Raw genomic sequence first — 18,366 nt, forward strand, 5'->3', positions numbered from 1 at the left:
CCCTCCCTAATACCGTTATAAATGAATCAGAGAGACTCTCTGATTCTCTCTGAGTACTGGACGATATTATCAGTAATGTAATAAGATAATTGCAAAAAATGAGAGTTCAGCAACATTTATGGTTATTTTTAAGACTGACACATTTACTGTATACCAGAAGAATAGCAAAAAATAAATCATTATTGGTGGTGGTTAGTTTTCTTGTCCAGTTACCACTATGACATCCTATGACTAATGTATAGGCTGGACCCTTTTGGTGAGAATATTCCAGTGTTGCATCACTCTGGGCCTTATTCAGCACGTCTTGAAACTGCAAACAGCTCTGTCTTGGGAAAACCAGTCCAACCGCGAAGAGCAGTCAGCTCTATCTTATCTGATCACAACATGCCCAGGCTATTGTCTCTTGATAAGATACGGTCTCTCTCACTGCTAATCTGTTTCCAGGCAAAGCTATGTTGACTGTTAGACGTAAATACGGGAGTGATGTATCATTCTGCTAGGAACTAGCCAAGACATCTCATTTACTCTATCTCTGTCATCATCACATCCCTGTTACCATGCCAACTGCGATGTCATCAGCCCAAACAGGAAGCGTACGAGACTGCTGGAGAGTAGACATGGCCCAAATTTGAATACTTCCCGGAACTGTCATAGCCAAAACTATCCGCGTACACAGGATATTTTTCAGGATATTTATGAAAATTAAAATAACACAGTAAAATCCCTTCTTTGGGGTGACACTGATATTAATAATGCTAATGGTCAATTTTTGGGGTGTATGGGACCCTTTTTATCCTCTTATTACCTATAGGTTTTGCAAAGGAAAGGACTTCCGCAGCACCTCCCTTATTGAAAATGAATAAATCCTATACTGACATTAGGGGGTTTGAATCAGAGCCTCAGAGAAACAAAACAACAAAAAAACACACCTCTCCTGCCAAGACATGAATATGATCAACTCCGTCATCTCATTGCAAATAAAAAGGTGTGTCTGTGTGACCTCAGCTGAAAAAAAGGGGGGTTAATTCATAAAACTCTGAGTTAACAGAGTAGCGGCATGCGAAATCTGCACCCCGGTAATTTTCCCTGATTCATAAATTTACCACACCCGTGAATACCGTGACGGAGCCACATTACCACTGTGTTATCCTCAGCTGTAGCCCAGGTCACAGCCAATCAAAACCAACACGTTAATTAAGCTTTACATATGTAACACCTGTCCGCCTGTGTGTCGATGGGCAGCAGAGACGGCAGATGAACCTCTTCCTCCTCAGTTACTCCTACTGCTGTAATTGCAATGTTAGCCATGATAAACCGAATGCTTATGATGTCACTTACTGAAATTATAAATTGACCGGTGGTGATCGTCACCTGATGAAGACCTATCAAAACGTTGTAAGATAAATATATGGGAGCATTGGCAGCAATGTGCAGCGTTCTCTTTCTTAAATACTTTAGCTCTACTTCACTCCAGCACCTGCTAAAAAGTTTATGGGATGTGCGTATGGTCATCTTCTCTATTTTATCATGATAAACTGAATCTGTGTTGAAACTGCGTTTACAACCGCAATCAGAGCGGTGATTAATAATTTCAAAGCCAGTGTGTGAGTCATATTTATTAAACATTTTCATGTTTCCAGTGATAATTAATGCCCCAGGACACAATGTGACTTTATCTATTGATTTTTTTAATAATTCATATTTGTTTTCATTAGTTAACATTAATTTCTACAATATATCGTCTGACGTGAACTGGTGGTATTTGTTGCAGCGCGGTGTGCTTTTATGAATTGCTTTCCCAATATGTAAATGATCAAAAGGGGTGGAAGTACGGGGAAAACGGTAACACTAATAACGTCCCGATATTTTGCATTTATGAATGAGGGAACACCCTACCGTGACGGTATCTGCCCCTAACGTCACGCTAAACCTGCCGGTAAGTTTTATGAATGAGCCCCAGAGTGTCTCTGCTTGCTGGCCCTGCTTACCTGCCTGTCTCTGATTGTCTACATAAATTTCAGCTTCTTCTCCTTTCTATCTGCCTTTAATGGTTGGTCCTCCTCTGCAAATTTAACCAGCTGCCAAACACAAAGGCCACAATATATCGCTCCAATCCAAATGTAGAATATCTACTGTTCCACTCATCCTGTCACATTACCATGACTAAAACAGAGAGAGAGCGACACCTGCTGTTAGGAGGGTGTTGCAAAATGCCTCTTATGGAGAACATAATTTGCTGCAGCCCATTCCTTTAACTAAATTAACTACTAATGGGAACGTGGGAATGAGCAGGAATACACACATTTGTATTCATGGTGAAGTGTTCATTTTATGATGTTGAAAGGCATCAAGTGAGACTGGTAGCAATGGTAGCAAGTACTAACACGGGCTGAGTGCAGGATGTAATTTACTAGGGGGATGTCTGTTTTTTTTTCAACTTTTCTGAATCCTGCAAAAAGGGTAATACATGTATAGCTGGATTCTCTCTTTTTTTTTTTTTTTTTTTTTTTTACAAATTGTGCACAGGTCATTTTAATCTATAGGCTTCTTTCACTTGTGCCATTTTGGATGAATTATAACTAAAGCTTACTATGAGGGATGCAAAATGGCTGCTGCAAAATGGACAAAGGGGAGCTCCAACCAAGATATAAACAAAAAGAAAGGTATGTGCAGAAGACACAGATGCAGATGCAAACATACAGAGACACACTCTTGCACACACACGCAACACACACACCGGTCAGTACCTGAGTTGCGTTTTGAGTTCGGTGAAGCGCGGCCTCTTGCTGGGATCATAAGACCAACACTTTGTCATCAAGCTGTAGAGAGTAGGTGGGCACTGTGGGGGCATAGCCAGCCGCTCGCCATTCTCTATCCTGCCAATTACGTCGTTGTTCTTTACTCCCTGGAAGGGCTTGATGCAAACATTAGAATCTCCCACATACAGACGCCTATAGAAAGAAAGGAAGAAAAAGGCTTTAATGCTGCACTAGAAAGAAAGAAAGAAAGCAAGAAAGACATACTGAAACAAACTCACACACAAAGTTAAACTTACCAAACATCCAGACATCGCTAGCTGAGGTAAATCGTCTGAAGTTGATTGATTCTGGAGCCATCCATTTAATAGGCAGTTTACCTTTAGAGGCTGGGAGACAGGGATGGTGGGATGGAGAGAACAATATCAGTTACATATAAAGAATATCCAATCCTCCTTTTCAATGCTCAGGTCAGTTCACACGAATCCTATGAATAATAATAGAATGCCTTTATAGTATGAGCTGTCATGTGATCTGACATCCTAAGCAAGTTAGTAGGAGACAGTGGTATATGTGTGTGTATGTGTGTACTCTGTGTGTGTGGATGTGTTATAATTACCTTTGTAGTAAGAGCTATCTTCCATGTATCGCGACAGACCAAAGTCCCCCAGCTTTACACAGTCTGCTGTGGACACCAACACATTCCGCGCTGCTATGTCCCTGAAGACAACACAACTGGAGTTAGAGAGCCTGGACACTTTGACATTTATTACATTATTTTACTTGACTGGGAACTTGTTACATTATGAGAAAATACTCTACAATTCTCATTCAACTACCTGAAAAACGGCATTGTAACAATTGCTGGCATTCCTCATTCAAACAATTGTTGCTGTCCAGATAAGCCAGTGCTGTTATGAGCTGGTAAGGATGTATGTATGTATGTACTAGTGCTTACCAAGATATGCAATTGTAACACTGTATTGCCATGATTTAATCATTGCAGATGCCAAAATCCTGCTTCATCATCTCCTGCCATTAGGTGGCAACACCTGGCTGTGTTTTACAGAGAACGGATGACATCCTGCCTTCACTAAAAAAAATAATCTTCCATACTCAACTGCCCTATATCTCATGTTGTGACTTAAGGGCAGATAATCAATTTCTGGACTATAGAGTAGTGGATCTATTTCACCAAAATGTCACAAGAGGCACATAGCCTAATCTAGTCAACACCAAGGTGGCAATAAATTATAAAAATACATCTGCAAGTTCAACAACAAACAATAACTGCAACACAGTTAGTTAGTTTCCATGATCTTTTGGTTAATTTACAATGAGAATAGAAATAAAAAACAAAAAAAAACAAAAAATAATAAATTAATAAAAAAAATTAAAAGAATGTCTAATATAGGCTACTATCAAACCCAGCTAATCAAATCAGCTGGGTTTCCGACACCGACTTTCGACTTGAGCCCAAAGAACTGCCAAACAGATGCTGAAGCATTTCTCTTTGGCACTAGCCATCTTTTTAATTTCCCTCGTCTTCCATTAGCTGTCTGAGGGGATGACTTTGCCCTCCAGCCGCAACTACTGATGGTGTTAATAATTAAGAAATAGCAAACATAATGTGGGATTTTAATAGAAACCGGAGGGATAGAGATACCGTCCAACCCTAGTGCATACCTGTGTACGAAGCGTTTACTCTCCAGATAGGCCAGTGCTGTGCTGAGTTGGTAGGAGTACAGGATGAGACTCGCCAAGTCTAGACTGTACTTCCTCACCTGCAGGAATGAACGCAACTACGGAGGACAGAGAAGGACAGAGAGAGGGATATAAAGGCAGAGAGAGAAGGAGAGACAGAGGGAAAGGGAAGAGCAGAGAAGGAGAGAGAGGTAGAGGGAGACAGAAAGAGGTTTGGGGAGCAAAAGAGAGAAAGAAAGGGAGAGAGAGACAGGATGAGAGAGAATTATAGTGAGCGAGACAAAGGGAAATAAAGAGAGAGTGGTAGATACAGAGGAAGAGAGAGGGAGAGAATAACAATAGTCACTTGAAGAGTTCTGTTAAACAAGCTCTGCTATTGCTACTATAGCCAGGGGCTGAGTGAGGAGAAATTAAAGGGGATAACATCCTGCTCGTCAACATTTATATGACATACACATATTCAATTTAGGCACTAGATGGCCTGCTATCTACTGCACTGCTTCCCATCTGGTGTGCTGCAGCATGAGTTAAAGTGTGCCTTGAAAATTTGCTTACTGAGAAAATCAATACAACCGGTCAATAAAAACAGCAACATCAACTTAACTCAAATGATTTTCACCTCAAATTTAACTCAAATGATTTTCACCTCAAATTTAATGCAATTTACTCCTTGGTTAGAAACTCCATGATGATGCACTGTACATAAGGGTCTCAGTGATGCCTCCAATTGGCTGCACACACATCAGTTCCTCCTACCTCTCCCAGTGTACAGAGCTCCATGATGATCCAGACAGGATTGTCAGTGATGACTCCCATCAGCTTAACGATGTGGGGATGGTCAAATTGACGCATGGTCACTGGAGGGAAAGATGTGGACAGAAGAAAGGGCCAAAGGTCAGGTAACCAAAAGACAAAGTGCTTTATGCAGGTTGTACTATAGAAACTATGGTGAGATACCAAAGATTTTACAAACCAGCCAGAATCAAATCACCAGTTACTTAGCAACAGCCATGGAGCCATGGAGCTAACATGGCTGCCACTAAAAACTGTAATTACCAATCTCTGGATATCTAGATCTAGGTTCATTTCAGTAGACTCTATTTGAAAATACAGCATGTAGGATTTTCTCATTATTGTATCGCTATGATATTAGATGTACTGACACTTTCTCAAAGTAATGATACCATCGCTGTTACAAACTGTAGCCCCAACGATCTGCTTTTCGACATTCATTTGGTCTGATTTGGAAGGTCTTATACCCAAAATCGCTACAAAAATCCTTTCTGGTAGACTGGTATGTTATGCCTCAAAAGCAGCTGGGAGAGGAAAAAAACACACGCACAAGGAACTTACATGCTTCCTGGAGAAATTTCTCCCTGACGCTGTCGGACGTTGAGTTCTTACAGGTCTTCACTGCCACAGACAGCGCTGGGTTCTCCTGCCAGAAACACCCAGACAAAACAACATCATCAGCATCACAACTGTCACTCATCAGCATCATCCGTATCCACTGCCATCTCACAGCTCACACACAGGTGAAGCGCAGAAATGTGGGATTAATCTGGTACACAGCGCCTCAGGCATGTTTACTTTTAACACACACTTCAACACTCCATCTGTTATTGTATTTGACTTCATTTTATCTCTCCATGTGACATGATTTTATCTTGTTAATGCTCTTTACATCAAGACGGAGACTAATTTCCATATTGCTTGCATGCATTACTGGACAATTAAGTTTTCAAACTTTTTCTGTAAGTACTCTGATGTTTTAACAGGAATATATTCAATATATGATCCATCAAAGAAAAGAAGGTGCATTTAAAAATTAAGATGGCATCTGTCATTGAACATTGTGCTTTGAAAACACTAAGTGTGAGAAATCAGCCTCTAAAGATTTTGTAAGGATGAAAATCCTGAAAATCCACTTTTAGAAAATGAATTTGTCACTTTTTGATGGAGCTTTATTCTATCAGTAACTACATGTACTATGTTGAAAAAAAAGTCTCAATATCCTACAATATTCCTTAATTGTTGTGTAACTTCAAAACATTAACAATTCATATAGTTTATAATAATCATTCTAGTCAAATTATCTCCAAAGTCTGATTGCCTCTGCTAAGCTTCAGCCACTCGGCCATCTCAGGATGCCATTTGCTTGAAGCCTTTCAGATTGAAATCCTTTCCATCATGCAGTAGCATATGAGAAGGGGAAGGACAAACTCTTCGTAATTGTTTAATGTTTCCTACGTACGTGCAGCTCTTTGATTTGTTTAGGTTTCAGAGTACACCTACTTTATTAAATTTTCAAGTTAACACAATTTACCTCAGTCGTATAACAGCTAGTAATATAACTTGTTTTATCAATTTCTCTTCATCAGTATCCGTCTAGTCTAAATGCTACACTGAGCAGACAGAGAACTGAAAATCCATCAGCTTTCAAGTTTCCAACAAATGTGCATAGGAAATTTAATACAGGCCTATTAAAAAAAAAGTTATTGCATCATATTTTTTATATTACCCTTTTGAAATGAAATTACGTGACTTAATTTCAAATATCATCTATATCATTGTCACTGAGTGACAAGCCAATCATTTTGCTCTGTTACAACTGTCACCCAGCAATATCTGTACTGTCATTGTGATATGACTTCAAGTTCATATCACATTTTTTTTAGGTTAGTTTCAAAGTCACTTTGCAGAGAGAAAGAGAGAGAGATTGATCATTGGTGTAGTCATTAATTCCAGTTTGCACACTACAGTGCATTATGTGCAATATGTAGGTCTAACTGTTGTCAGCTGATATGGATGAATGTTAAAATAATGCTCAAGATCATGATAAACGGTTGTGACTGGCATAAACCAATGAACACAAGCATGAACTTTAAATGCTCAAATGGTCCTTGTGTATAGAGTAAGGAAAATAGTTTTACAGTGTTGTGTGTGTGCGTGTGTGTGTGGGCATGTGTACGTGTTTGTGACTGTATACCGGGCTGATGTAGACTCCTTGGTGGACGTCTCCAAACTGGCCCTCTCCTATGCAGCGTCCCAGCTCAATACGATCCCGCTGAATCTCATAGTCCCGTGCTAGACATATGCATGGGCACAAACACACACAGATACACACACAAATGAGGAAAAACTAAGTAGGCCTTTACATCACATACACACACACACACACACACACACAAACTCTTTCGCACACTTCTTGATCATTGATTTACCAAGCTTATCAGAGTGGTAGTGCAGATCTAGAGTCAGTTCCCATCTCCTTTGATCTGATTCACTGACAATGTGTATGTGCATGTTGGATAAGACTTGATTTCTATGGATCTATGTAATCCATTTCATCATTAGCAGCAGAGCACAGTGTGCAGGGTTTGTTTACTGCTGCCTTCCGTTGCAGGCGATATTTACAACCGACTACTGGGATCATCTCCTTTTGAAACACATCTGGCAGCAAATATCTGCAAGACCGACAGTTACCATTTGCAGGAGATGCATCTCTGAAATTTTCAGACACCAAGAACCAATGTAAAACACACAAATACTAATTAATCTTGCGTGTGTAACTTTATGATGCCTTCTTTGTTCTTCTTTTCAAGTTTAAAAAATGTTTCAATGAAATCCACCCTCCTAATCTGAGAAGCTTGGTCTGTAGTACAATCAGCAGAGCTCAGTCCCAACAGCATGCAACAGCATTAGCAAACCATAGCCAGACATGCCATGGAATACAGACACACAACAGCCAATAACACTCAATGTATACATGAACAAGGTAAAACTAATATGGATAAAGTCAGGTTGACTGTATAAGGGCAAGTCACAATTTTCCATCTATATTTTTGTAAAGGAAACCTGATTGTTTTGTCATTGAAACCAAAATAATTTATAGACATTGCTTACAGTCATCAATGGCATGCAGGACCTGTAGCAACACTCAACAAACCAGAGGGTAAATAGTATTTGGAGGACATGAGAGCAGAGAATACCTACTGAAAAACACCTACACTTTTTTTTATTTTTTTTTTTATTTACTTTACATAAATAGGAATAAAGATTTCTGGTTAAGAGGCTGGTGGTTGCTAGATCATTGTTGACCTGACTTTGTCCGTGAAGTAAACATCAGCGTATAAATAAACATGGAGCAATAGATTTCAATATATTTGAGAAATCTCAGAATATTCTTTTATATATCACTGCGTTGTAAATGTCAAAGTACATGTGCAACTTTTTGAGGCAATGATGAAGGGCAATAATTCCTTCAGTGGGGATGGGACTAAATGTGGATAACATAGTGGGCTGCAACATTGTAACAAAAACACCACAAAAAAGGACAGTTGACCTCAATTAATGGCCATCTGCTTTGCCTCAAAATGTTGCCCATGTACCATGGCCTTTAAAAAGGGAATATAGAAAGCAGTGTCATGGTAAAACAATGCATGGAGACTGCCCTGCTACTGAGTGCTTTGGGTTTAAAAATGTTACAGTAAATAAATCTATTTAAACCCTTCCCTCTCCCTGCACCTCCTCCCCCAGGCCGTTGCTGTAAATAACAACGTGTTCTGAGTCACCTTGCCTGGTTAAATAAAAGAAGTGAACCATTGCCATGTTGTTGTTACACTGCCCCTGTAAACAGGTTTGTACAACTGCTACCTTCTTGTTATCATTCTGGAAGTCAAATGATATTGAATTTTACAATCATCGGACTGAACAGAGGTTGCTCCACTTGTCCTTTGACGGTTTAAGTTCACAACAAGATCCTCGTCCAACAACTCGGACTCTGTTCTGAAGCTACCACCGATTCACCCCACAACTGACAGCACATCAACAAACATCAACAAGGGGGGTTCAAATTAACAGGGGATACAGAAATAAATGGAGAATTTTGTTTTACAGGAGCAAGCAAAAATAAAATAAGAATCACAACAACCACCAACTCAAAGTGCCATCACAGTACAACCAGTTATATGTTCCAATCATTACCTTGATCTAGTCCATAGTATTCTGGGAAAATGGGTTAGTGATAAGAGACAGAAATAACTAGCTGTCAGTATAGAGATCAATATATTGTTACTACAGACAGATTTTATTAGACTGTCAATGCTATTATAGCAAAAATTTACAAGAGGGCGTTCTTTGCTGTGATTGTGGGTATGACAGTGCTGCAGCTAGGTAGGAGGTGCTTATGCCACGCACTGTAGGCATCACCGAAGTGCCCATTATCACAGTAGAGAACACTCTCTAGGTTACTATGGCCTTTATCCAATGATTACCTATGTATTTGTGAGGGTTTATCAAAGTAGTGTGCATACATATTAATAAAAACAGGAGAAAGCAACAAACACGAGTACCATTGGTCACCACTAGTCAGCATAAGAAACAATTTATAAAGTACAGTTAGGTGTGATTTACAAACTGAAAACACCATTGAAACACCAAATGGACCAATCCGATTGCTTGGCTACCTGTTGTATAATTCAGATGAACACAGAGGTAGAATGCAACAAAAGTGAAAACCAATCTAAAACAGAATTCACAGAAGTTGCTCCCATATTCTTGCACTGCTCAGTCTAGATTTCTCAACATGACCAGAACAGCTGAAAATTACCCACCCAACGTTGGCTTGTGCATGTGAATGTATTGCGCTTACTGGATCACTTCTAACTACATCACTTATTTCAATGGCTGAGATAGCGATGCGACACGTTGAACAGACTAGAAAACAGAATGGATACTGTAGCTATTTTTGCTATTTTACAATGCGCATATCCAACAATGTCTATGCAACAAATGCCTGAGCTGTATGTCTGTGTGTGCTAGCTCTCTCTGCGTTTGTGTGTGTGTGTGTGTAAAGGACTGTATGTGCATAGGACTGAAGTGAAAGCTATTAATTATAAATGGCCAAAAAAGCAAAGCCTTGTTGGAATTTGGCTGCATGTAACTACTTATGCTTATGATACCATGGCAACATTTTGAGGCAATTTATATGGGCATTTTTGTGAGTTTATATAATCAATAGTATTTTTTCACTATCCTTACAGCCCGCGATGTTATTCACATTCACCTTGTCCCAGTTGCAATTTGCATCCCTGCTGATGGCAATACTGCCCATCTCTACTGCCTCCAAATGTTGCCTGTGTAGCATCAGCCCTTACACTTGCAGTGGGCACTTGTACTATGAACAACAGTACTAAATCTGCGCTAGCAGAGCAATGTGAACAGGCACTACTCAGCAGCAACAGCAGCACAGCAGGCCCTTTCCACTCAATTCTTATTTTTAAAGCTATAATCCAGAATGATGTTCAGTAGGAAACAGCCAACAGTCATCCTCATGCCTGAGAGACCTCCAAACTGATGGCTCATTCAGAAATAACACACTGACATACTGAGACCTCATACAGTGGCTTTCCAAAAATGTCCATTGTGATCTAGAGAATGTGACTAGATAATGTGGTAACAATGTGTCCAAACAGCCTGAGGAACCTGTGATTCCGGCCAAATCTTGTGACAACTCATTGAGACAAATATAGACTACAGGTCTAATAATACACTGAAAGCATATGGTCTTAGGCTGGGCTTCCCCTTCTCAACACGACTAGTACATGTGACTATGGAAAATATAGATATTCATTCACCCCTCTGTCAAACTATTTATCTACCCGTCCATCCATGTATCTATCTTTTATATAAATATCAAACATGAAATATGAAAATGCTACTATGTATTTTTTTTTTACAGAATACAACACATTATGATTGCTGAAAGAACAATGGAAAGCATGCATCTGGTGGTTTTCATGTATTTCTTGACATTATTTATGTAGGGCTGAAAAAATATTTGAGATATGACAAGAAAAAATAGATCTAAGTCAAAGATTTTCATAATGCGGCTGATTAGTGTTCTCACTCTGCTTTCAACCCACCTTTAGCACCTGTATACAGACACAGTCAAATTAGCAACCACCACACACATTCATGGATGCTGTATTTACCCTCTCTCTACCCCCAAACCCTTCCTCCACCCCCTCCACCTAACGAATACACACACACACACACACACACACACACACACACACACACACACGAACGCTCGCATGCACATACAGTATGCTGCATGATCGAAAACAGACCAGTCTGAAGAGGTCCACTGATCGGCAGTGCACACACACATGCGCACGCAGACACCTGTCTCTTGGTCTCTCAACTTACTATCACACATATGCTACCTACAACGTTTGTTTGTGTGTGTGTGTGTGTGTGTGTGTGTGTGTATGTGTGTGACCACTCACTTGAAGGCATGGTATAGGTGTCCTCCTCATCTATGATCTCAGCGTAATCGTCCGTCTCTGCAGAGCCAGAGGGAGGTGGGGGAGGAAAAGAAAGAGCAAAGACACATTATGTCTCAGTTGTAGATAAATAAAAAGATAAAGATTTACCATCAAACTCTCATCCAAAATCACACTCAACGTTTCACTATAACAAGGCTGAGTGTGCTGGAGAGTGTTCAGGCTAACATGTACTTTACATCATTGCATTTGACATAACATTTGAGGGGGAATGACAAAGGAGGGTATGCATCTTGTTAACAACACACCATAAGTCCTCTTATTAAAACAAAATGTTCAATTTCCCCCTGATTTGTACAAAATATTGCACTTATAGCCCTTGTTAACATTAAATATTTTGTGCATCCCCTCTGTTATCCCTACAATGGCAGCTAGAAATGAGGCAAAACCTTCCCACCACCTCTCATATAACTCTCATGTAAACAAATCAATCAGTGCATACACATCAAGTAGCTCTGCGAACACCTCGACACAGAGAGAGAGAGAGAGAGAGAGTGGATCGCACAGAAGAAACGGCAACAGTAACAGAAACACACCACCGTCAAACACAAGTACCTTTCCAAAACACCGTCACCATACCCGGCTCCAAACACATGCAAAACCAGACAGATAGTCATGTACGATTTAACAGCTACACACAAGGAATGGGAGAGAGAGAGAGAGAGAGAGAGAGAGAGAGGGGAGGGAGGCAGAGAGGGAGAGAGAGGAAAGGGGAGGGATGGAAAGGTTTGTTCTTTCCAGAGAAACACGCTTAAGGAAAACAGGTTGAGTCATGGATAAGACCCCGGACAGGTCAACAGGGAGACACGGAGAGAGAGAGAGATACAAACAAACACATAGACACAGAGCAGAAATTCCATAGTGTTAATAGGATGATTAATAGGATGATTAATAGAAGGAATGTTTTGTTTACCATCGCCACTAGTGTGACCTGCAGAAGCCGCATGCATAGAGAGACAGAGGGAGAGAGGCATTATTTTGAATGTTAGTTAGTTTTAAAGCTAAACAAATAGCTCAAAGATATTATTTAATGACTTGATCCTACTGCCAAGGTCATTTTCATTTAATTCTGTGTAAATGCCATTTAGCCAGTGGTCAGTAGACAGTCATAGTAGAGACAGAGAGACAGTGACTAAGGCTCTCCACGGGGACATCTGGCTAGAGAAGGACTCTTCACTACACACAGACAAGGCTTTATAGGGGAAACAGCTAGTGCTCGCATACACGCACACACACACACACACACATCTATGAACCCTTTATCTTACTCTCAACAGTCAGACACACTGTCGCTCATGACATTTAGAGCAACGGAGAGAGAGGAAAATAGAGAGGGGAGAAAGAGAGAGACAGACAGAGAAAAAGAGAGAGAGAGGGATTTCTACCTGAGACACAGACCGCTCTGGTCCGTACTCCGTCCATCCGTTTTTCCATCCGCTTCTCATGATTTGAAACTCTGTAGCGGAGAGGAGAAAGTCATCTTGGGTGTTTTACTCATATCAACATGAACTGTAAACCTGCTCCATATTATTCAGAATGAGCTTTCAGTCACAGCTATGAGGATTCCCCACAGTAGTGCCACCCAGAGGAAGGGAAGCTCCTCCTGCATCCTGTCCTCCATGTGGCCTCATCTGCCTCTTTACATGTTCATAATGTCTAACAACATTTTGAAGATTTGACAAGAACACAAGGAGTGCTGTGTTTTAGATTATGTAAGCAATATTATTACTCATATCAGGGAATTTCAAGTTCAAATCTTATCATCGACTCTTTAGTTTGATCAGTTGCTCTGGTCTGTTAATCATTTGAGCCGTGGGCCTTGTTGTCAACACAAGCTGAATGCTGCCATGCTTTAGGTTTACAGTCGCATACAAACTGCCACAAAAAAAAGCTTTTTGAACTGGAGAACAAAATGTGATTCTGTGAACAATGAAACCACCGAAGTGACAAAATAAATTCAGGCTGGCCAAGTGATGAAACCAATTTCTTCCATCTCACTAGGTTTTAGACTGCGTGCCACTTATGTCTCACAGTGTACGATTTTATAGTTATGTAGTAAAGTGACACCTTGACATTTAGAATCTTATTCTGTGATTTTTCTCCATGAGCCACTTGATGAAAGATAAGGAGCCAGTTGACTTACTTGGGGATGGAAGGCAGGGCTCTGTCCCCCTCTGGAAGACAGAATGAGCACAGAAGTTAGAGACAGAATCGACTGGCTTCATGTTAGAGCTACAACATCTCTGCAGCCATTGCTTTGCAGCCACAGTTATTTTTAGAACAGAAAAGACTGATTGAACACAGGCTGGTTACTCAAAGTGACAAGCATACAGACTTACCAGCCACATCCAAACTTAACTACCATTTGAAAGATGGCAGACCTGAGTACTATTTATAATATTTAAGGTATATATAAGGTAAAACAAACAATATTTACTGTAGCATAGATACCTCCTGAGTACCTGTCATGAAAAATTATTACTCCAACCTTTTCTAGACATCCTAGTTCAAATGTCAGGATATTAGTTCTTTGCTTCAAGTTATTGTTACCATGGAAAGAGCAATGTGGATCTTAAATGTATTGCAGCTCCCCACAACACAACAAAAAAAACATTATCACAATAATCATTTAGGTCCACACAAGTGCACCACTATAATGCTGAAAAATACCCCATGATGAAAATTATTGTGTGTGTATATAGTGTGTGTAAGATGTGTGTGTGTTTTTCTAAGCCCTACCTTTCTGGACTCTGATAATGAAGGAGTGGGTTGCTGAAGAGACAAGCCGACAGTAGCCGTCAATCAAGTCAGCCATGTTTTCTGCGGTAGTCAGCGATGCAGTGGTGACTGTAAGAGGCTACACACAAACACACACAAGGATGAACAGACACAGGCACACACACACACACACACACGCATAGACACAGATGCACACACACATGTGCACCACACACACATACAGACAGAGATACAGAAGGATTAGTGTAAAGTGGGACAGAGAGTTGTTTCAGAGTGGACTTGGACACAATCAGAGCTTTATCACAAATAACATCTTCTACCAACAAGCACACACACACACACACACACACACACACACACACATTCTTTCACACACACACACTCCCGCACACACATACTCTTGCGCTGATGCACACATGCTTTTCCACTAGTAACGCCTGCTATGAATGCACACCCACTATCACACAGACACACACTCATGCTGACACTTGTACACAGATGGCAACGCACTCACCACCCCTCCCCCCCCTTTGCTGCTTCCATCCCCTCTTTCACTCCTATGATTGTCCTGCGGTTTGTTTGGTACAACTTCAAATACGTTGTTTAACAAGCATAAGCTCTTCCAGGGTTGTAACAATGTAAAACTCTAACTGTGTTAGCACCACACTAACATGACTATCTCACACTCTGATGATGGCAGAAGCAGACAGAAATTTGCTGTGGCTGACATCATGACAAGCAAACAAAAATACCAAATAGAGATTTAGCTTTGGCTCGCCATCAATCTAAATATACTGTATGTGTTTTGGATGGGAATCTATGAGCAGGGTACAATTGTGTATCATGCTGGCCTTGTTTTACTGCTTAAACCCCTCAACTCGGTGTAAATCTATGTTTAACAGCTAATCAAGGGTTTTTCAAATGTGGAATAAACTTGATCGAAATCCAAACATGGCATACGGATTTAATGCTCCTAACCTGATATTCATTTATAATAGGCAAAGAACGGGCATGCCATGAGAATACTATAAACAGCATAAAAGTGTGTGTATGTGTGTGTGTGTTTACCTCTGGAGCCCCCGCTACGTTGAGCTGCAACATGCCTTTCCTGTCTTTCTCCTCCATAGCAGAGTACTGGATGGACTGAACCTGGGTGAAGTTAGCTAGGTGTGTAGGCTGGAGAGAGACAGAGATACGTACACAGAAATATCAAAAATCAAGCTTCCAGTATATGTCGGTGCCCTTTTATGTAGCACAGTGGCAGTACTGTAGTTCCAAGAGAGAAATCTAGGTCCCACATGCAAATGGTTGAGACAGTAAGGCATGCTTTTTTCAGAGCACCAGGCTTGAATCTAAATCAGACCAATATATCTATTGCTACATACCACAACGATAACATTAATAGTAGCCTAAGGATTTAACATTGGACACAAGATAGGCAATGTTCTCAAGAATTAACTTCATGGATTTATGAGGGCCATGGACAAGCTATGATTCATTTTCATGCAAAGAATAACTTATTAAATCAACTGCTGATGTTTTGATGGGCAGTACGTCTTCATCAGGGCAAAATTTAATAAATCAAAGTTATGAGAAAGACTTTTCTGCATTTTAAGCACCTCGCTAATCCAGGTGCGTGTTTTCCCTAAACTCTTGACTACTCAACGATTACTTCGCCAGGTGCTCAGATTTCTAGCTTTTAAAACAAAATTTCCGGCCTGCACTCTCAATTTTGAAACATACAACATTTAACAGTGATTTGCAGTTTGCAGATGATGTTGCCAAGGGGGAGTACATATAGAAAACACAGAATAGAGCCTAAAACAGGCCTCTGAAGTACACTGTACTTGACTGAGGAGACAAGAGTTTCCCATGTAAGAAGTGAACCAGTAGAGGGCAGTATTGGTGATTCCCACTGTGTGCTTGCAATGACCTAAATGGTGGAATCAGCTATGGTGGTGAAAGCTGCGCTGAATTCAAGGAATACTAGAATAGAGCAGCTATTAGTTGGTATAGATAACTTTACCAAAATTCAAGAAGAAAGGGGACTTTGTGATGGCTACATAGTTATCGAGAGGATCAAGTTAGATTTTGTGAGAAGCGGAGCAGAGTTTTGTGTGTGTGTACTCACCGTGGAGCCCTTATCAGTGAGGTAGCTGATTCCTTCCTCTGGTCCGATAGCCAACTCTACTGATATTACCCAACTAGACTAGAGATGGACAGAGAAACACAGAGGAAAAAGAGAGCATTCAAATAGATGTCATATTTCATCAGTTCACTTATCTGTTTTATTCATTGAACATCATAGTGGCAAAAGGGAAATCATGTAAAACCACTTTAAGGTTCTCATCCATTGTTACTACTTTTATGAATAAATGTGCTCTAAGAGGAAGAAGGCTTTGGACCCTGTAGATGGCACTGCTTACATAATACTATAGAGAACTTAACTGTATAACAACAACAATATCTATAACATCACCATTGTGGCATGCTCATCATACTTAAGTCCTGCAGATATAGACAATGAGCAGGATTGTGGAACAAACATGACTGCCACTGAAAACTGTAATTGCCAACCTTTTATGGCTCTGAATAGACATTTAAATTAATAGAGATACTTCACTTCTCTCTCCACAAATGTGAGGGTTGCCTTACCCCCAAAGCACATTTGAAGCACTCCTTGTCGAAGCGGTAAATGGGAGAGAGTATCTCAAAGAACTTGTGGATGCTCTGCTCATCGTTGAGGTTAGCAAACTGCTTAAAGGTCTGCTGGATCTGCTTACGAAGAGTCTTCGCCTGACAGAGATGGGGAGGGGGGAGGAAACACCAAACAGCTCAAGGTCAAGGAATTATCTCTCTGGGAGAAAGTTGGTGTAGAGCCAGGAAATGCACAACAGACAACTGACAAGGCAATCTGAAAGTGACGACAGCAGCATCAACTTAATTCCAGACAATCAGTCGTTCAGTCAGACAGTCATCGACTAAGTCAGTAAATCAGCTGGTCAGTCAGTCTGCCTGCCAGCCAGCAGTCAAGCAGCCTGTGAGGAACCAGCCCCAAAGGCATTTCTGCCATTGAGCCATTCCAGCATTAAGTTAATCTCTATTCCATTTTCAGCCAATGGAACTAAAGTGAGAAACCCTGGTCAGTCAGTCAGACAGATGAAAATCAGTCAGCAAACAGAGGGGTTTCTAGAGGGATCTAGCCCGGCTTAATTCTTACCTTGAGGGAGTCCAGCAGGCTCTTAGGGAAGAACCTTCTCAAACCAACGTCTTTCCTAGAGAGAATAACATGGTTACAACATTTGGATAGTTGCAAATGTATCATTGATACAATTTGTATACATCGAATGTAAATCAATTACAGAAATGTACTTTACATTACTAATTTAGACAGGCGCGAAAGATATCAATAAATGTGAAACAAATCAATCTTACTCTAGTAGCTCGTAGTTGGATTTCTTATCCAGGGCGTTGCCTGGCATCTCTCTGAAGAACCTCCTGGAATGTAAACAAACAGAAGGAGATCAATATCATGTAGAAATAGGGTTACTAGGAATTTGAATCAAACATTCCGGAAAACTGCTCTGATATAGGTGATGACTCATAGTTTGTGGCGAGGTTGGCGTGATTCCTATTGGAGCACCTACTTTCTGAATGGAGCGTGTGTGTGTGTGTGTGTGTGTGTACATGTACCCACCTGATCTCCAAACAGCCCAGTTTCAAAGCAACATCTTGATCCACCTGGTCAGCTATATGTTGCATGTAGTCACTCTTGACCTGGAGAAACAGACAACTTTTCATTCTATTATTGCTCTACA

At 40.5% G+C, this 18,366-nt stretch overlaps 1 protein-coding gene across 1 annotated transcript in view; it reads right to left on the bottom strand.

Moving 5' to 3' along the window:
- The window catches only part of LOC139649120 (focal adhesion kinase 1-like), a 63,110-nt gene that overhangs the window by 31,023 nt on the left and 13,721 nt on the right, over positions 1-18,366 (bottom strand). The window contains 20 exon segments of the mRNA XM_071525435.1: positions 2,748-2,922; positions 2,925-2,951; positions 3,056-3,145; positions 3,376-3,476; positions 4,443-4,558; positions 5,217-5,317; positions 5,814-5,898; positions 7,450-7,547; positions 9,447-9,467; positions 11,753-11,809; positions 12,723-12,740; positions 13,195-13,265; positions 13,953-13,983; positions 14,549-14,666; positions 15,617-15,724; positions 16,680-16,757; positions 17,204-17,344; positions 17,769-17,823; positions 17,984-18,046; positions 18,246-18,325. Coding sequence (XP_071381536.1) covers positions 2,748-2,922; positions 2,925-2,951; positions 3,056-3,145; positions 3,376-3,476; positions 4,443-4,558; positions 5,217-5,317; positions 5,814-5,898; positions 7,450-7,547; positions 9,447-9,467; positions 11,753-11,809; positions 12,723-12,740; positions 13,195-13,265; positions 13,953-13,983; positions 14,549-14,666; positions 15,617-15,724; positions 16,680-16,757; positions 17,204-17,344; positions 17,769-17,823; positions 17,984-18,046; positions 18,246-18,325 — 1,634 coding nt within the window.

The sequence above is a fragment of the Centroberyx affinis genome, unplaced genomic scaffold (genome assembly GCF_046629955.1).
Source record: "Centroberyx affinis isolate AG114_WGS23_722 - 3 ecotype Tasmania unplaced genomic scaffold, CSIRO-AGI_Caff_v1 ptg001293l_1, whole genome shotgun sequence".
Taxonomy (NCBI): Eukaryota; Metazoa; Chordata; class Actinopteri; order Beryciformes; family Berycidae; genus Centroberyx; species Centroberyx affinis.